General features: G+C 41.7%; 1 protein-coding gene across 1 annotated transcript in view; it reads left to right on the forward strand.

Annotated features, from left to right (window-relative positions):
- Nucleotides 1-959: 959 nt before the first annotated feature.
- The window catches only part of RNF157 (ring finger protein 157), a 73,051-nt gene continuing 52,824 nt past the window's right edge, over nt 960-21,186 (forward strand). Inside the window, 1 exon segment of the mRNA XM_026484227.4 lies at nt 960-1,073. Within this exon segment, the coding sequence (XP_026340012.4) occupies nt 986-1,073 (88 nt within the window). The 5' untranslated portion in view covers nt 960-985.

The following is a 21,186-nucleotide window of genomic DNA, read 5'->3' on the forward strand; positions in this document are numbered from 1 at the left end:
CCTGTGTGTTTTCACCAAGACGGGCCCCTTGTTCTGCCTGGCCCCATTCGCGTTTCCCTGCGTTGACTTTTCGCACGCAGGCCTCCGAAGTTTCCAAAAGATGTAATCAGGGGTTGGATGTCTTGATCTTATCTCGGGCTGATGCTCTCCAAACTTCAGAGCTACAGGAGCCGCCTCGGGGACCAAAAACAGAGTGCATGGATAGAGTTCGGCGCTCTGAAAGGAGCTACGTGAGAGGGATGGCGACATCTTCCTAGCGGGTCACCAGCATTGAGTAATCTCCCCGACCCCTGGGAGATGGGATCAGCAGGGCACTTTGGGGCAGAGGCGCTGGGGGCGAGAGAGATGCTGACGCCGCGCAGTCCTCTGCTCCGAACGCACTCGGACCGCTACGGCTGGGGGCCGGGGTCGGGGGTCGGGGCCCGGGGCCGCCCCTACGCGGGCTCCGGACCGCCGGCTGGGTGATGCCAGGGGCGGGGCTGGAGCAGCCTTCCCTCCGCCGGACAGCCGCGCACCGCCTTCGGGCGCCTGGGAGAATGGCGAGCAGGCTCCTGGCCGGACTGTCGTCCGATCCCGGGTCCGCAGACCCCCAGGCCCCCGGCCGTGGCCGTGAGCCCCCAGCCGGCTCCCGTGCCGGGACCGCCGCCGCTCGCGCCGCATCCCGCCGCCCATTGGCTGGCGCCCCGCCGACGCCCCGCCCCGCCCCGCCATTGGCCGCGGCCGCCGCGGGCCCCGAGCGCGAGCGGTCGCTGACATCACGCGGCCTGAGGCGGCGGCGGCGGCGCCCCCGGCCCAGCCCGCAGCCCCCCTCGGCAGAGGCGCCGCCGCGGGGCCCCGCGGAGGATGGTGCGCGGCGCGCCGGGGGCTCCCCGCCGCCAGAGCCGCAGCGCCGAGGCGGAGCCGGCCGCGGCGGGCAGCCGACCCCCGCACCGCGCGCGGGGCGAACGGCCGCGGTGAGGCGCGAGGGCGGCGCGGGCGCAGCGCCATGGGGGCCCTGACCAGCCGGCAGCACGCGGGCGTGGAGGAGGTGGACATCCCGTCCAATTCCGTGTACCGCTACCCGCCCAAGTCCGGTGAGGGCCGGCGGGCGCGGGCCGGGCGCGCCCCGGGGCTGGGGGTGGGAGGTCTGCGGGCCGGTGCGGAGGGGCCCTTGGCGAGGTCGCCGCGGTGGCCTGACGGCCCGCCGCCCGAGGACGCGAGCGGCCTGCAGGCCGTGTGCCCGGTGACAGACGCGTGCGGGGGGACTGCGGCTCCCGGGGGGCGGGGTGCGCGCGGCCCCGGCGGGGCCCTTCCTCCGCGCCCGGTGCGCCCTTTCCCCGCGGGAGCTGAGGGCTAGGGGAGGCGGGCCCGGTGTCTGGCAAGGGCGCCTGTGCCGGGGGTCCGGCCGGGGTCCGCGCATCCAGGCCTCTGGAGAGCGAGGCACGGGCGCAGGTTGGAAGTAGGTTTCTCAGGGTGAAGCTTCCAGTGCCTGCTGGAGGACGGAGGCCCAGGATGCGTTTGCTCGGCTGGCGCTTTTCAAGAGGCTGTCACAGAAGCCAAAAGAAGTGCTTAACAGAAATGTTTGAGCATCTGAGTATCAGAGTCAGCCGGGTTGTCCCTTTGCCAGAGTAGCGGCAGACCTGATTTTTGGAATGGGGATAGCTTGGGGACAGGGCACAGGTATTTAAAATGTGTAGGAGTATTACGTTTGTGTTCAGAATCATTAAAAAGGTGAATGTATCCAGCCTCTAGGTTGTGGCATAAGCGTCGGAGGTGGAGGAGGATTTTGACAGCAAAGGATAGAGGATCACAAGTGGATTGAGCACCGGCCAATTCTGAACGGCTGGTGCATGACCTAACTCTATGCTCTTTATTTTTCATTGCTTTTTTCAAGACTTCTCGGGGACCGGTGGCTACCATCTTCTCTTTGGCCTAGGACCTGATGAGGATTTTGGTGATCTTGGAGAGGTGTCTGAATTGGAGCCTTAGAATAAAGACATGCTAATGAGATGAGCTGGTTTCCCAGCAGTGTGTCCAGTCTGTGCCAGGTGGAAGCAGGGACCAGACAATGGACCTGCACCCTGCAGAGTGTCTGCGAGAGCTGTGTTTCTCGAAGCTTTTGTGCCAAAGCATGAATCCTTGCCGAGATGAAGATGATTAAGAGCTGTTTAAAAACAGTCTGAGAGAAAGCTGCGTATCTTTAGCGTTTTAATAAAACTCTAGCTAATTATGGCTATATGAAACCAATGCTAAAAAAAGCATGCACTTTGCTTTTTAATAGACAAAAGTATGCACAGGTATCTGGGGGTGGGTTCCCCCCCCCCCCCGAAATCACTTAGCTTTTATCGATCAGAATGTGGAGCATGTTTTGCTGAGCTTGGATATTTGGGTGGAGTTTGCAGTCTCAGAAGAGGAGTCACCCTCCCTTCACGTGTGGGAATTAGTATAGGTATATCTCTAGAAGGCTGTTCTCAAAAGGATAGTAATACAGGTATGAATCTTGGATGATGATGTTAAAAGGATCAAAAGGCCAAGCTAAAACTTTTCTTAACCAACACACTCAGTGCTGACTGTCCAAAATAATTCTCTCCACTTCATCCTTGTTTTATAAAAGTGTTAACTAGTTGTAAATCATTTCTAATTGGAAGTTATATATGTGAGAAATCTTTACAGCAAAGGGACCACATTATTTATGTTGAAGATAAAACACAAAAAATAAGAATCAGGGGCACCTGGGTGGCTCAGTCGGTTAGGCGTCTGACTTCGGCTCAGGTCATGATGGGGCTCCCTGCTCGACAGGGAGTCTGCTTTCTTCCTCTTTGTAACCCCCCACGTTCTCTCTCTCTCTCAAACAAATAAAATCTTAAAAAAAAAAGATAAGAATCAGAACATTCGGGTCCCAGTCAGCAAACCTTTGTGTACTTGAGAATTTCCCCAAACTTATACATGCTCCAGTCAGGAGGCATCTCCTACCCTTCATCTGATCTTTAAATTGACTTTTTTGTAGGATGATAGTATTGTAGACCTAAAAGGAACCTTTGAGAGAATTTGGCCCAAGATCCCTTCATCTTGACCGGTAAGAAAATGGAAGTCCAGAGAAACAAATTAGTATAGGCAGGGTCACCCAGTTCGTGCTCTTCTTTCTAAGCCATCAGCCTCTGCCTTTCACAAGGAATTGGACTTGTTGTGATGATTTGCGGAAAGGAGGCTGTTCTGTGTCAGGACTGAGCCAAAACTCAAAGGCCTGTCCTTGTTGAGGAATCAGACTGGGTTGATTTTGAGAAGTCTTCTTATCTTCAGTACTGATAAAACAAGTAGCAGAGTCTGCTTCCTTCAGGTGACCATCTGAGCTGAGACCTCTGGCTCTCTGGAAAGTCTCAGGCTCTGCTGCCTGTGGAATAGTTTCAAAAAGCAGCTCTGTTGGGGCGCCTGGGTGGCCCAGTCGGTGAATCGTCTGCCTTTGGCTCAGGTCATGATCCTAGAGTGCTGGGATTGAGCCCCACATCAGGCTCCCTGCTCAGCGGGGAGTCTGCTTCTCCCTCTGCCCTTCACCCCACTCGTGCTCTCTCTCTCAAATGAATAAATAAAATCTTAAAAAAAAAAAAAAAAGCAGCTCTGTCATCCGTCCCTGTCGTGATGCTCCCAGTGACCAGCAGAATTGCTTTCCTTATTTTGTATTTTTAGAGGAACTCCTTAGTTTTATATGCTCATTGAAATGGAAATATTTAGAAATTATTGAGAACAACAGATTTCATGTTGAGACTTAGGTTTCTTTTTTTAGAGATGGATGGAAATAAAATAGCCTAAATTTTTTATGATTATTTATTTTTGGGGGGCGCCTGGGTAGCCCAGTCAGTTAATCATCTGACTCTTGATCTCAGCTCAGGTCTTGATCTCAGGGTCGTGATTTCAAGCCCTGCATTGGACTCCACACTGGGTGTGGAGCCTACTTTAAAAAAATTATTATTTTTTTGAATAAGTAATATAAATTACATGATTCAAAAAAATTTTTTTAAAGATTTTGTTTATTTAGAGAGAGAGCATAAGTGGGGGCAGGGGGGACAGAGGGAGAGGGAGAGAAAGAATCTCCAGCAGACTCTGAGCAGATCCAGAGGCGGGACTCGATCCTACAACCTCGAGATCATGATCTGATCCAAAAACAAGAGTTGGACGCTAAACCAACTGAGCCACCCAGGCCCCCCCATGTTTCAAAGTTTAACAGAACGAAAAGTCATACGGTGAAAATTTTGTTCTCACTGCACTGTTCATCCACCCAGTTTCTCCCCATACTCCTCCCATTCCTGTGTAGCCACTTTTGGTTTCTTTGGAATTCTTCCAGAGTTTCTTGTGCAGATATAAGCATAACATGCTATTATTTAGACTGTTCTGCACCTTTCCCCCCACTTTTTAAGAAAAAGATTTTATATTTTTAAGTAATCTCTATGCCCAGTGTGGGTCTTGAACCCACAACCCTGAGATCAAGAGACACATGCTCTACCGACTGAGCCAGCCAAGCATCCTTTTTTATTTTCACTTTTAGATATATTGGAGATCTTTTTACATTATTTCCATATTAGACAATATCTTTGTTTTTTTTAACAGCTGTATAAAACTCCTTTGTATGCTAATGCCCTGTTTTAACACAGTCTTCTATTGATGAACATTTGGGATGTTTTGTGGGTTTGGTTTTTTTTTCTGATTTTTTACTGTTGTAAACAGTGCAGCAACGATTAATGTTATACATATGTTCTTAGATGATATTTAGCTTTGTTAATAAAGACATGATTATTAGTCTTTTAACAAGGCATGGTAGGAGCCCATTTCTTTCTTTTTTTTTTTTTTAAAGATTTTATTTATTTATTCGACAGAGATAGAGACAGCCAGCGAGAGAGGGAACACAAGCAGGGGGAGTGGGAGAGGAAGAAGCAGGCTCATAGCGGAGGAGCCTGATGTGGGGCTCGATCCCACAACGCCGGGATCACGCCCTGAGCTGAAGGCAGACGCTTAACCGCTGTGCCACCCAGGCGCCTCTAAGGAGCCCATTTCTATATAGTATTTCTGCATTAGCATAGAAAGCTATTTATAGCACTGTTCTGCATTTGGTTGTACCTTTGTAATTTTTGAGTTAGAAGCTATGCCTGCATTGAATTCCTTCTCTAAGAGCTTCGCTTCTTTAAAAGCCCATGATCATTTGTTTAGCAAAGGTATGGCTTTGCTGAGGTGGTTGTTTTTATGCATGTGTGCTCCTCTTTTGAAAGGGGTATCCACATTGATAAAAGTCATTAGGCCTGTTTTCTCTATCCCGCAAGAAATGAGCATACTTAATTCATTGTAATTCAACACCTAATGAATCTAGTTTATTTCTACATATTTGAGTAAATTGGAAAACAAGAGTAATTCATTTTTCTCAGGTTATTAAGAGCTAAACCTATCAGAAAAATTCAGAATGGTAGAGTCCTGAGCAGCTAGGATCATTATTCTCCAAATTTTTGTTATACTGGAGTACCTATTTGTTTCTCATGTGAGTCTGTCCTATGGCAAGAGCAGTTTTTAAAGCACGAGTAATGTCTTCGTCCATCAAATAATTGTAAAAGTTTCTCTTAGCTTTTAGGAACATTAATATCAGTTTTGAAACCAAGGACTTAGAAATCTGGAACTCACTACAGAATAAAGAATTGTTTGGTTCTGGCACAGTTTGATTGATACCGCAAAATTAAGTAAGTTCCTGAAATTCATAGTAAATACGTTTAATACTGTAAAAAAAAACCTTAATGTTGCTCCATTTAATGCTGAGGTCATCAAGATCAAGAGTTCAAATGCCAGTATTATTATTACTATTTTTTTTTTTTGAGAGAGAGAGAGAGAGCACATGCACACGTGTGGAGGGGAGGGGCACGGGGAGAGGGAGAGAGAGAATCTTAAGCAGGATCCACACCCAGTGCAGAGCCTGATGTGGCTCCGTCTCGTGACCCTGAGGGTCATGACCTGAGCCAAAGGCAGATGCTTAACCAACTGAGCTACCCAGACATCCACTTCTTGAAACCTCTAATATTGTTGCTTTATTTGTACTTCACTTCATTATTAACAGACTGACTTCACTTCTTGATTTTGTCCTCAGACGTAGGGCCTTTGATTTCCTTACATGATGGTGGTTATGTTCTTCTGTTCTTCAGCATCTCTTTTCTCTTTCTGTTTATTACCATCAGTGTACACTATTGAGCACCTGCTATGCACCAGGATATAAATTCTGAGCCTTGTGCTTAATGATTTGAGTCCTGTGGCAGGCAGCGGGATAGCTCTCAAATCAACTTTGTAAGTCAGAATATGGGTCACAGAAGGGAGTATTAGCAGTGCAAGCTATTTGTATTAACCATACAAGCTATTTGGTGGCAGAATCATTTAGGATTCTCCAAGAAACAGAATCAATAGGAGATCTATGCATATTTTTAAAATATATGTATATTCCTTAAAATGAAAAGATTTATTTTAAGGAATTGGCTCCTGTGATTGTGGGGGCTGGCAAGTCTAAAATATTTAGGGCCCGCCAGCAAGCTGGAAACTCAGACAAGACTTGATGTCGTCTTGAATCTGAACTCTGTAGAGCAAGCTGGCAGACTGGAAGCTCAGGCAGGGTTTCTGTATTAGAGTCTTAAGACAGAATTCGTTCTTTTGTGGGGAATCTCGGTTTTTGCTCTTACAGTCTTCAACTGACTTGATGAAGCCCATCTACATCCTCAAGGGTAATCTCTTTTACTTAAAGTCAACTAATTGAGATGTTAATCACGTCCATAAAGTACCCTCGCAGCAACATCTAAATTACTGTTTGGACAAACAGCTGGGCCCCATAGCCCAGCCAAGCTGACACATTTAAATTTGACGATTATAGTGGCTTCCTATTTTAACTAATTATTCTTTTTTTTTTTTAAGATTTTATTTATTAGAGAGAGAGAGAGCACAAGCACGGGGAGCAGAGGCAGAGGGAGAAGCAGACTCCCCGCCGAGCAGGGAGCCTGATGTGAGGCTCCCAGGACCGGGGATCATGACCCGAGCCAAAGGCAGACGCTTAACCGACTGAACCACCCAGGTGCCCCTTAACTAATTATTCTTGCAAACTAGGTGCTAAGCTCAAGGTTTTAGTTGCTGAAAGAGTGCTTGTGCTATGAAAACATTTTTTAATCTAAAAATTATAGCTATTAAAAATAATTATTTAAAAATTATGCTCTTTCCAGAATTTCAGTGCTTATCATCTAGTATCAGAGGTAGAATGCAGGCATACAGAGGTAAATAAGAACACAGACTGTACCATAACCAAATGGGGTGTGTCCTGAGAGTGCAGGGTTGATTTGATATCTGAATCTATGTTAATATTTTATATATCAGTTTTTCATATCAATCAATGTACATGTATTATTGTAGTAGAATAAAGAATAAAACCCACATAATCATTCCAATAAGCGGAGACAAAACATTTGATAAAACCAACCTTTTCAAGATTAAGAACACTCAGCAAACTAGGAATAGAAGGGAACTTCCTCAGCCTGATAAAAGGCATCTATGAAAAGCCCGTGGCTAATATCATACTTAATGGTGAAATACAGAATGCTTTCCTGCTAAGATCAGGAACAAGGCAAGGATGTCTGCTTTTGCCATTCAGTGTTGATGGGAGATTCTAACTGGTATGGCAAAATAAATAAACACACATTTGCGTGTAAAAAAATATCTTTAAGGTATCCAGATTGCAAAGGAAGAAGTAAAACTGTATTCACAGATGACATGATCCCGTATGTAGAAAATACCAAGGATTCCACAAAAATACTATTACAATTAATAAATGATCTTGCACATCCAAGATCAACATACAAAAATCAATTCTATTTTTACACACAAGCAGTAATCTGAAAATGAAATTAAGAAAGCAGTTCATTCCCAATAGCATCAAAAAGAATAAAATTCTTAGGAATGAATTTAACATAAGAAGTATAAGACTTGGACACTGAAAATTCTAAAATGTTCCTGAGATTGATGCTTTAACTAAAGAAGTTTAAAAAGATCTAAGTAATTAACTATTGCACGTTGGAAAACTCAGTATTGTCAAGATGCCAGTGTTTTCCAAATTGATCTAAAAATTGACTCAAAATCCCAACAGACTTTTTTTTTTAAAGAAATTGACCAGCCAATTCTTAAATTTATGTGCACATGCAAAGGATTTAGAATATCTAGAACAGTTTTGAAAAGGAAGAATACGGGCTTCTGGCTGGCTCAGTTGGTTAAGTGTCTGACTTCAGCTCAGGTCATGATCTTGGGGTCCTGGGAACGAGCCCTGCATCTAGCCCCAGTGGGCTCTGAGTTCAGTGGGGAGTCTGCTTCTCCCTCTCCCTTTGCCCCTTACCCCACTCATGCTCTCTGTCTCTCTCTCAAATAAATAAATAAAATCTTGAAAAAAAAAGTACCAAGATATTTCAACAGGAAAAGAATAGTTTTTCTTTTTGTTTTCCAAAAAATGGTGTTGGGGCATTTGGATAATAATAATAAGCCAAAAAAAAAAAAAGAAGAAGAAGAAGAACTTAAACTCTTTCTTTACGTCACCAAAAATTAACTCAGAATGGATCATAGAATGGAAACACAAGTCACAGAATGGGAGAAAATATTTGCAAATCGTATATATGATAAGGGATTTGTATCAAGAATATACAAAGAATTTGTGCAATTCAATAAGAAAGACAACCCAACTAGAAAAGGAACAATGGCCTTGAATAGACCTTTCTCCATAAAAGGTATACAAATGGACAATAAGCATATGAAAAGATGCGTGCTGTCATTAGCCATTAGGGAAATGCAAATCAAAGCTACAATTAGATACCACTTCACACCCACTAGAATGGCTATAATCAATATAACAACTAATAACAAGTTTAGTAAGGATGTAGAGAAACTGAAACTCTGGTACCCTGCTGGTAGAAATGTAAAATAGTGCCGTCGTTTTGGAAAACTGACAGTTCCTTAAATGACTCAGTAATTCCGCTTCTAGGTATATACACCCCCAAGAAAAATGGGAAAAAATGAATCCACACCAAAATGTGTACATGAATGTTCATAGTAGCATTTTTCGTAATAGCTAAAAGGTGGAAATAACCCATATATCCATCAACTGGCGAATGGAATAGCTGATAAAATGTGATAAGTCCATACAATGGAACATTATTCAGCAATAACAGGGACAAGTATTGGTATTTGCTTCACCATGGATGAACCTTGAAAACAACGTTAAGTGAAAGAAGCCAGATGCAAAATGCTATACATTGTATAATCCTGAATGTTTGTGAGAGACAAATCCGTTGAGACAGAAAGTAGATTAGCAAGTGTCAGTGGCTGGGGGGAGGGGGAAATAAGTGACTGCTAATGGGTTTCTTTTTGGGATAATGAAAATGTCCCAAAATTAGTGCTGAATAGTTGCATAACTCTGTGAATATACTAAAAAACTGCTGGATAGTACACTTTAAATAGGTGAATTGTGTGGTGTGTGAATTATGTATCAATAAAGCTGTTTAAAAAAAACAGACCTAAATGTAAAAATGAAAACTATAAAACCCCTGAAAGAAGATATAGGAGAAAATATTTATTTGATTCAGATTAGACAAAAAGTTCTTTGGTATATCATCAAAAGCACAGTCCAGAAAAGAAAAAACTGATAAATTGGATTTCTTCAAAATTAAGAATGTTTCAGCTTGAAAAGACACTAAGAAGGTGAAAAAACAAGGCACCTTCTGAATGAAAATATTTGCAAAACACATGGAGAAAGGATTTGCATCCAGAGTATACCAAGAACTTTAACAACTCAGTGTTAACAAGACAACCCAATTTAAAAATGGGCAAAAGAGGGGCGCCTGCATGGCTCAGTTGATTAAGCATCAGACTCTTGATCTCAGCTCAGGTCTTGATCTCAGGGTCGTGAATTCAAGCCCCGCGTTGGGCTCTACACTGGGCATGGAGCCTACTTAAAAAAAAAAATACATAAAAATGGACAAAAGAGTTGAATAGAGATATCACCAAAGAAGATACAAGAATGGCTAATAAACCCGTGGAGAGATGCTCAACACGGTAGTTCTTAAGGAAATACAATTAAAACCACAATGAGGTCGTACTTCACAACCAAGAGGATAGATAGCTGCATTAAAAAAGACTGTCAGGTGTTGGTGAAAATGTAGGGAAATTGGAATCCTTGTGCATTGCTGTTGGGAATGTAAAATGGTAACAGCCACTTTGGAAGAGTTTGGGACAGTTAGAAAGTTAAACATAAATTTACCCTCTGATCTAGCAATTCCGCTCCCATGAATCTGTCCATCAGATTTACACACAGACATATACGCATATGTCCATAGCAGCATTGTTCATAATAGCCAAAAAATGGGAAATAATCCAAATGTTCATCAGCTGGTGAATGGATTAATGAAATGAGATATATTCATAAATGAAATGCTCTTCAGCAACTTAAAGGAATGAACTAGCGATACAGCTGCACTACACGGATTAACCTCAAAAACATGGTGTTACGTGCAAGAAACCAGATGTAAGACTGTATATCATATGAGTCCATTTCTACGAAATGGCTAGAAAAGGCAAATTTATAGAGACAGAAAACAGCAAAGTTTGCCTAAGGCTGGGGAAGGGCGTGGGAATTAGTTGTAAACAGGCATGAAGGAACATTTTGGGGTAGTGGAAGTGTTTTTAACTGGATCGTGGTGATAGTTACCAAAGTCATTGAATTGTACGATAGATGAATCTTATGCTGTGTATAGTTAAAAGTAACAGTACAGAGGGCTTTATGCCAATTGAATAAAATACGGAGAAGAGCTTAATCAATAAGGGTAAAGTTCTTGGGAGCAATGGCTCCTCTCACCATGTGGAAGGACTCCCAAAGAGTCCAAGGTGGAGAATGGTATTTGTAATGGCCTGGAGGTTGCCGGTGCGCTTTCTAAAAATTTTTCTTTTTAAGTTTTTATTTTAATTTTTAAAGATTATTTATTTATTTATTTATTTTTATGTAATCTCTACACCCAACTCAGGGCTTGAACTCACAACCCCAAGATCAAGAGACACATGCCCTCCAGACTCAGCCAGCCAGGCACCCCTTTTAAGTTTTTATTTTAATTCCGGTTAGCACACAGTGTTACATTAGTTTGAGGTGTCCTTTCCAATATTCTTGATGGATTTAGAGAATAACAAATAGTTGGCTGAGGCAGAGAATTCTAGAAGGTAGTGAGAAATAAAATTTGGGAAGTGGGTAGGAGCCAAAAGAGAAGAACCAGATGGTATTCTAAGGAAGATTTATCTGTTAGAGGCATAGGTTGTAGGGAGAAAAAGACTAGAAGCGTAGAGATTTGCTAGGGAACTATAACCTGATAATCCACTGTCATCGAACTTGGAAAGGGCTGAGGTCTTGACAGGGATGCTTTGCACAAAAGCACACATTCACCGTTTGTGTGGTCTTGATGACTATGACATTTTTTACCCGGGTGACCAGAGAAGTAAAGCACTATTGACAGAAATTGGGACTCTGGGGCAGAAACTGCTCTTAAAGTGAGTCCCAAACGTCAGCCAGGGCTTTCCTGCTCCTCAAGATCTAGGCGAATTAGACAGAAACTCACCCACTCCCCCAAATTATAGAGTACAGACTTCTCATGCTCCTTCCAAGATTTCTGTGATTCCCAAATGACCAATGGCACAACCATGTTGGCTCCTGCGCTCCAGCTTGTTGTCTCTGCCCCACAGTAAATGTGACTTCAGTCCATTCTTCAGTTTCTCCAAAAAATTCCATTCACATAAAGTATTCAAAGTGTAGATTCTACTAAAGATTTGTGGAGGAGGATGAAGTTGGGGTTTACATTGCAGGAATACAAAGGAGTAGTAAGCATCGTCACTCTCAACTCTACTGCAGGGAGAGTTTCACGGACTCTTCAGTTCACCAACCTGAGCCTTCATCCTAACATGTCTTTCCTCTTACCTCTCCTTTTTTGACTCTCCTCCTTACCCTTTCCTCTGAGAAGAAAAATTACAAAGCAGTTCGAGTTGCAACAAGCAACACATGTACCCGTGCCCTTGGTGTGTTGCTCTCCATTCTAAGTAGCTCATTAAGGTACATTCCAAAAAAGATCATGCCTTTGCTAAGAGGAGTTCTGGTGACAGCTCTTAAGATCAAATGCTCTTTATTCCCCCTCTCCCAGGAAAAAAAAAAAAAAAGGTTATTCATTGAATTTGAAGCAAAGATGGGATATCTAGATGGAAAGATACGGCAGGTGGTTGAAGATTTGGACTGAAACTCCAAAGAAAAATCAGGGGAAAATGTTCGGGAGTATGGGAACAGAGAAGCCAATGTGTGTTAATTACCCACTGGGCCTAATAACAATCCTTTGAAAGAGGTGTTACTATCCATTTTACAGATAAAGAAACCAAAAAAGTTAAATAACTTGTCCTAGGTCACACAGTGGTGGGAGGCAGCACCGGGATCAAATTCAGCTCTGTCTTAAATCAGAGCCTCTGCTTTGATTCTATGAGGAGGAGAGAGAGGGGGAAAGAATGAAAGAAAAGGAGAGACCTGAGCTCTCGAAGACACATCCATGTTTGTGGGCTGCACGAAAGCATGAAACAAGTGGTAGGTGGGAAGAGACTCAAAAACATGAGGATTTTGGAAGCCAAGGGAAGAGAGCCTCAGAAATGAGCGTGGAAGTCTTCTGAGCATTCTTAAGGTGAGTGAAGCATGAGAATACACTTAGCCTGCTGGGTGTTCCAGGGAAGAATTTCAGTAGAGTGGTGGAAAGCACTGTAAAGGCTTGAGGAGTCATTGGTTGTGGGTGGGAGCAGACAGGAATGACAGATCGGTGGCCAGTGGGCAGATTTTAAGGCATGGCACATGGAACTCTTTTTGTAGACCAGAATATGCTTGCAAGCTCGAGGCAAGTAAAAAGCCAATGGAAAGAGGAATAGAAACATTGAGAAAGAGGGAGGTTGTTGATGAAGTCTCAAGAAGGTAGAGGCAGTTCGGGATGGGAACTCAAGTGGAAAAGTTAACTTTGGAATGGGCAGAGAAGGACTACCTTCCCGAGACCAGAAGAAAGTATGGATAGAACTATAGGGAAGTTGTAAGGTGTTGGAACTTGTGTAACGTTGAAGGGTTTTCAGGGAATGTCACAAAGTAGAAGGAAGACAGGTAGAGGGGTCAGGGTCGGGACCTTGAGAACGGGGGGAAGGTTTGGATCTGTTGAAGTGTGCCTTCAAATACTGTAAAGCTACAGTTGTTATAACTATATGTACTCAAACTTCACTGTGCTCATTCAGAATAGAATAGAGTCCAGAGCTAGGTATATATAGCATGATAAAAATAGATTTTCAATTTAGTGGGGGAAATGGAACATTCAATAAATGGTGTTAGTAAAGTTTCCTATTTGGAAAAAAATGATTAACGCCTTATCCCACACAGTCCATAAGGACAAATTCCAGATGTAAAAACAATCAAATAGTAACAATAATACCACCCAGGAGGGAAAAAAGCAAGCAGGTAATGTAAACTAGAGAGTAGGGAATGTTCATCAGTAGGCAGCCGGTTAATTAAATCTGGGCGTGCAATGGGAATACAGTGTAATGGACGGAGTACACATAGGCATTCTGGAATAAAAATAGATGGATTTGGGACCTGACACTGCCTCTTAGTAGCTGTGTGACCTTGGATAAATTACTTACTTTCTCTGTGTGTTTATCATCAGTTCTGTAAAATAAAAAAAATTGTATCACCCACCTGATAGGGTTGTTGTGAGGAATAACCTATCTCGTACCTGTTAGTACAGTGCTGGTACAAAGTACTCAGTATGAGGTTATTGTTATGTAGCCATTAGGAATAATGAGATCGAGGGGTACCCGGGTGGCTCAGTCATTAAGCATCTACCTTCGGCTCAGGGCCTGATCCCAGGGAGCTGGGATCGAGCCCCGCATTGGGCTCTCTGCTCTGCTGGGAGCCTACTTCTTCCTCTCCCACTCCCCCTGCTTGTGTTCCCTCTCTCGCTGGCTGTCTCTCTCTCTGTCAAATAAATAAATAAAATCTTAAAAAAAAGAAAAGGAATAATGAGTTCAATCCATAAGTGTGAACATGGAAGGATGCCTATGGTACATCAGGCAAAAAAAAAAAAAAAAAAGTAGCGGATCAATATGTGTAGTATCCCAATTAAGTTAAAAAAGAAAACAGAAAACCCGAATGTGTTTATATATGTGTAGGAAAATCTGGAAGGCCACAAACCAGTTAATAGTGGAGTTACTTCTCACAGAGTAGTGTTGGGTTATCACTTTTAAATTACATACTTCTCTTTTTTTTATTTTTTGCAAAATGCATGTTTTATCTGTGTAATTTTTTAAAAGATTTTATTTCTTTATTAGAGCACAAGCAGGGGGGTGGCATAGAGGGAGAGGGAAAAGCAGATTCCCTGCTGAGCAGGGAGCTTGATGCAGGACTCCATCCCAGAAACCTGGAATCATGACCTAAGCTGAAGGCTGACGCTTAACGGACTGAGCCACACAGGTGCCCTAGGTGAAGATTTTTCAAATACATGAAAACCTAATAGGATTCCCATGGCCAATTTTCTCATATTTTAATTTTGTATAAAATTATTTTTAAATACAGTTCCATTTCCTGCAGTAATTGAGTACATAGCTCCATTAGTTCAAAAGCAAATAATTGAAGATCAATATTTATCACTTACAGGCAGGATATTTGTTTGTTTTACTGTGACATCAGTAAAAACACAAAAAGAAGGGAAGATTACTTCCCTATAAAATGCCATCAATATTTTTCACAGAGCTGGACCAAATAATCCTAAAATTTCTATGGAACCAGAAAAAACCCTAAATAACCAAAGGAAAGTTGAAAAAGAAAACCAAAGCCGGAGGCATCACAATTCCAGACATCAAGCTATACTACAAAGCTGTAATCATCAAGAGGGTATGGTACTGATAGAAAAACAGACACATAGATCAGTGGAACAGAATAGAGAACCCAGAAATGGACCCTCAACTCTATAGTCAACTAATCTTCGACAAAGCAGGAAAGAACATCCAATGGAAAAGAGTCTCTCCAACAAACGGTGTTGGGGAAATTGGACAGCCACATGCAGAAGAATGAAACTGGACCATTTACTTACACCATACACAAAAACGGACTCAAAATGGATGAAAGACTTAAATGTGAGACAGGAGTCTATCAAAATCCTGGAAGAGAACACAGGCAACAACCTCTATGACCTTGGCCGCAGCAACTTCTGGCTAGACACGTTTCCAAAGGCAAGGGAAACAAAGGCAAAAATGAACTATTGGGACTTCATCAAGATAGAAAGCTTTTGCACAGCAAAGGAAATAGTCAACAAAACCAAAAGACAACTGACAGAACGGGAGAAGGTTTTTGCAAATGTTTTATCTGATAAAGGGTTAGTATCCAAAATCTATAAAGAACTCAACACCCAAAGAACAAATAATCCAGTCAAGAAATGGGGAGAAGACATGAACAGATATTTCTCTGAAGAAGATATACAAATGGCCAACAGACACATAACAAAATGCTTAACAGTATTTGGCATCAGGGAAATACAAATCAAAGCCCCAGTGAGATACCACCTCACACCAGTCAGAATGGCTAAAATTAACAAGTCAGGAAACAACAAATGTTGGTGAGGATACAGAGCAAGGGGATCCCTCTTACACTGTTGGTGGGAATGCAAGCTGGTGCAGCCACTCTGGAAAACAGTATGGAGATTCCTCAAAAAGTTAAAAATAGAGCTACCCTACGCCCCAGCAATTGCATTACTAGGTATATACCCCAAAGATACAAATGTAGTGATCTGAAGGGGCACCTGCACCCCAATGTTTATGGCAGCAATGTCCACAATAGCGAAACTATGGAAAGAGCCCAGTTGTCCATCGACATGAATGGATAAAGAAGATGTGGTGTGTGTGTGTGTGTGTGTGTGTGTGTGTGTGTAATGGAGTATTACTCAGCCATCAAAAAATGAAATCTTGCCTTTGCAATGACATAGATGGAACTAGAGGGTATTATGCTAAGCAAAGTCAGTCAGTCAGAAAGACAATTATCATATGATTTCACTCATAGTGGAATTTAAGAAACAAAACAGGAGCATAGAGGAAGGGAGGGAAAAATAAAACAAGATATAATCAGACAGGGAGACAAACCATAAGAGACTCTTAACCATAGGAAAGAAACTGAGGGTTGCTGGAGGGGGTGGGGTGGGGGATGGGTAACTGGGTGATGGGCATTAAGGAGGGCATGTGATGTAATGAGCACTGGGTGTTATATGCAACTGATGAATCACTGAACTCTACCTCTGAAACCAGTAATACACTCCATGTTAATTAATTGAATTTAAAATTTAAAAAAAAGAAGATTATTTATAGGTCTTGCAATAAAAACTTCTACTTAGCATAAGATAGTGGCTAAAATCCCAAATACATTTTACTTTATCATTTAATCCATGCAAATTATCAAAATTTTTTGCTTGCTCAACATTTTTGTTTTAGTTTTACAAAACATAAAGTTTCCATGACTTAAAAAGTTTAAAATCTTTGATTTGCAATTGTGTCATGACAGTAAATAAACTGCTGTTACTTAGAGGCCTAAACAGTTTTTCTTTTTCCCCTAAGCGTGTCTCTATAGGCAGATACACTTCAGTAATTTTACAGATTTAGAAAGAAAAGTTGCTTTTTTAATTAGAATTTTTGTTAACATGTAGGGAACCCATAAATTTTAAGGTGTACAATGTGATGATTTGATATATGTATGTCTTGTAAAAGGCATACAGAGTTGTAGAAGAATGGGAAATGGGTTTAATTGTCCTTTATTGTGTGATGTTATAGTTCGTAGCAGTTTGGTGGCAAATGTCAGATTATGTCATTGGGCCAGATGTAAATTATGGGATCGACTGAGCAATATTTAATTTCACTGTGATGTTAGGAATATGCCCTAAGAGCTTACATTCATTGGGTAAATTATTTAAGACAGTGAAATTTTTTTTTTTTTTTACGATTTTAAGTCACCTCTACACCCAGCGTGAGACTTGAACCCACACCCCGAGATCAAGAGTCGCATGCTCTGCCGACTGAGCCAGCCGGGTGCTCCAAGATGGTGAATCCTAACTGAGATTTTTCTTGTTGTTCACATGATGAGGAACAAATAGTTGTATTTTTCTTTGTGGGCAGTTGAAGTCAATTTATTGATTTGGACTCTTGGTTCAAAAGCTGTCCTTGGTAGGGTAGGATTCCTTCAGTACATGTTCTCTTGGAGTTGCTCTGACGTTTCTGTAGAGCCAGAAAGTATTGATAGTGACTGAGATTAAATCAGGGGGTGAGTAGTGGCTGGAGCATGCTCTCTACTGTAGCCACCAGCCTCATGTGGCCATAGGACACTTAAAATGTGGCTAGTCCCAATTGAGATGGGTTGTAAACAGCGGAAAATATGCACCCGATTTTGAAGACTCCATGCTTTAAAAAAAAAAAAAAGAATGTAAATAGCTTCTTAATAATTTTTATACTGATTGCATGTTGATAGAATATTTTGGATATTTTGGGATAGTGGGACATCCAATATTGAGGTAAATAAAATATATTAAAATTAATTTTGCTTTTTTAAATGTGGCTATTAGATAATTTAAAATTATGTATGGGGCTTGCATTTTTGGCTCATGTTACGTTTTTATTGGACAGCCCTGATCTGGAGAAGCGGCCCTAGTGGAATTTTCTTCCCTTATAAGTAATTTGACTTTTTGCCTGGATGCCTTTTTTTTCTTTAATACTTTTTTCCCTTTAATACTGACCTTGAGTAGTGTTGGACATTGTGGACCAAACCTCGTGTTTCTTTTCTTTATTTCTTTTTATTGTAGTGAAAAATATGTAACATTAAATTTATTACCTTACCATTTTTAAGCATACAGTTCAGGAGTGTTAAGATCTGTAGAACTTTTTCTTCTTGCAAAACGGAAACTCTATACCCATTAAACACTAATTCCCCTTTCGCCCTCCCACTCATATCTTATGTTTTAAATATAACTTTGGAGATCTGTGTATGATGTGTGTTCTTTTTTTCCCCTTCCCTGTGATATGATTGACATATAACATTGTGTAACTTCAAAGTGTACAACGTGATGATATGATATATGTCTGTCTTGTAAAATGATTACCACAAGATGTGTCTTCTTAAATCGCACAAAGAAATTGAATATGAATTTTGGTAAAGAAATTATAGCTAACGGGGCACCTGGGTGGCTCAGTCGGTTAAGCATCCGACTCTTGATTTTGGCTCAGGTCATGATTTCAGGGTCATGAGACTGAGCTCTACGTTGGGCTTGGTGCTAGGTGTGGAGCCTGCTTAGGATTCTCTCTCTCCCTCTCCCCCTCCCCCTCCCTCCTCCTCTCAAAAAAGTAAATAAATAAGAAATTATAGCTAACTAATAATGAAAAACTTGCATCTTATCCATTAGTCATATATGTCCCTATTAGCAAGCAGGCAAAGTATTGTAGTATAGCTCTTTTTTCCCCCACCATTTCTGATTTTAGAGCATGGTTCACGCTAAGAAGTAAAAATGTGCACGAGCTGTCCGAAAGGCATTTTTTTCAGGGACTGTTAGTGTGTTCGGTGTTACTATCTGCTGATATGGTAGCTGTATGTGACTCTGCACTGGGGCAAATAGACAGGAAGCTTTATCCAGGCTGCAGATGGCGGGTTTGTTCTGTCTCGCTAGTCTAAGTAGGGCAAGTTATTAGAGGGCTCCATTTCAAAGAAAGCAGCACGCAAACTTTTGGTTGCCTTAAGCTTATTTTTTCTTTAAACTGATAAGGTATTTGTATTTTAAGTGCACCAAGGGAGATCATCTTTTTAAAGGAATTTTGCACCGACTCCGCTACTGAAATGAAAAATCCTTTTTTCATCTCTCAAATATCGACCCTAATTTTAAATTTTTGTATATTTGTGTTCTTAATTTTTAATGTAAGGCAAAACTACAATTAACTTTACACTACTTTCTTGATAATTTCTTCTCTTTTAATATTATGGCAAAAAAAGAGAGGTACTTCCAATGGAACCCTTTCACCATCTTTAACCCTGTGCCCCCCAAGCCATTAGTGCTCTCCTCTTGCTAGGATCAATCAGTACCACCTGTAAGTTGATTATCTGGATTTCATTGTCCCTTCATCCCTCACCTGACTGTTCACAGGGGCTAGAAACTCCGCATGTCCTATAGTGAGCTGAACCATATAGTTCCAGACACCAAACCTGCTTCTGTCCATTCTTTATTTGTGACTTGGGCAAGCCATCCATCAATGTAAAAATCTTTATTTTATTTTATTTTATTTTATTTTAGTAATTTCTATCCCCAAGGAGGGACTCGAGCTCACGACCTGGAAATCAAGAGTCACACGCTCTACCGAAATTTCAGCTAATGTATAATAAATATATAATCTCTGTTGTATAGAAAATATGTTTTGGTAAGATTCAACAGTAAATGACTTAAATTATTTGAGATGGCTGCTTCTACTTAAGGCAACTGGGCACCTCCCCCCTCTATAAATTATGCACTTGGAAAATAGGGCTTGCAAGTGCTAGACATAAATAATTGATAATTAAGCTTTCCTAAATGCTGGATTTCACTGTTGTATCACCACAGATGGCCGCTGTTTGTATTTTTCAGTTTTGGTGGGTAACTTTCACGAGTTCCTCAGTGATTGATTTTGACTGCTTTTACTCTCAAATGATGTTTTCCTACTTGTAACAAGCGATTTTATCCACATTGCTTTATGTAATAAGTGTTTCTAGACTAAAGCTCCCCATGAAGAAAACCCAGAAATGAATAGTTGGTTCAGTTGTTCTGTTAGAATTTTCTTCTCTCTTCCTTCCTATGGCTTTTTCACAGGCTGAAAGTGCTGAATCTCATTGTTTTTAATTTGTTGTAAACTTTCAACAAAAGTTGAAATTGGTTTAGAAAACGTATCTATACCCTCGCTGTGTGACAGGTGACGATGAAGCCTCTCACTGTTTCCTAAGCTTTTTGTGTTAATCCAGGAGCTGGGGTATGTGAGGAGAGCCTTGAGAAGGCGTGTTGTGGTCTAAGCCCTTCCCTTGCGATGGCTTACCTTCCTGGGAGTATTTAGATTGTAGAAATTTGGGTTAAGAGGCATTCGTTGAATCATCTAGGTTGGAAAATATTCCCAGATGGAATTTGCAGCGTTACCTAAGCCTCCGGTGGTGACTTATCAGTGCCGTCATATCCTGGCACAGCTCCTCGTCTGTCTGGACGAGGCAGATGGGGATTCTGACCCCTGACTGCTGATCGCCTCTAGGTATTGTGGTGTTAAAAATATCCCTGTCTCCTGGCTAGTCAAGGTGGAGCAAAGAGCTCCTGCCGTGGCTGACATCCCCGAAACACTGGCCATTCGCAGTTAGTGAATTGAGACAGTGTGTGTGTGTGTGTGTGTGTGTGTGTGTGTGTGTGTGTGTACATGTGTGTGTATCTTTTCATAGCACTGAACTATTGTCTTGTTAAACTCCGTAATCTGTGTGGTAATTGGTAGGTAAAGCCAAGGGCAGCTGTACTATTTACATTTATATTTTCCTGTTAACAGTCATTTTGAAGCGAATATGAGGAAGGAAGAGCCTTCGTTGTAGAGGGTTATAGAGGTATGTACGTAGTGATAGGCAGGTACTGAGACTTCTGTGTATAGGTACGAGCTGGCTTAGGAAAATTTAGGCAAAGAAATGTATGTGTGTATACAGGCTGATACCTGTGGTTAAGATTCCTGAATATACAGAGGATAGAAAGTAGCCACTTCAAGTTTAAGGGAAAAAATTAGGAACAAAATACATGTATGTGTTCATTAATGTGCATTGTGGGGCCTTCTGGTCTTTTGGCTGATGGTATTACAGACAGATCACGATAAGCATTCAATTAATAATGTTAAAAGGAAAATTGATCTATTGATGTTAGGTATCTTGGGTTCTCGCTGCTGATTTTGCTGATTTTGTGCCACTGTCCCAAATTCAGAGACAATTCTCTTGGGGTTAACAGTTGTGCTAATTATTTGTTTGAAGGGTTAACATTTTTTTTGAGTTGGCTTTCCTACTGGTTTAGTTTGACTGGTTTCTGTTTGATGCTTCTGTCTCTCCCTGTC

The sequence above is a fragment of the Ursus arctos genome, unplaced genomic scaffold, assembly GCF_023065955.2.
Source record: "Ursus arctos isolate Adak ecotype North America unplaced genomic scaffold, UrsArc2.0 scaffold_24, whole genome shotgun sequence".
NCBI lineage: Eukaryota > Metazoa > Chordata > Mammalia > Carnivora > Ursidae > Ursus > Ursus arctos.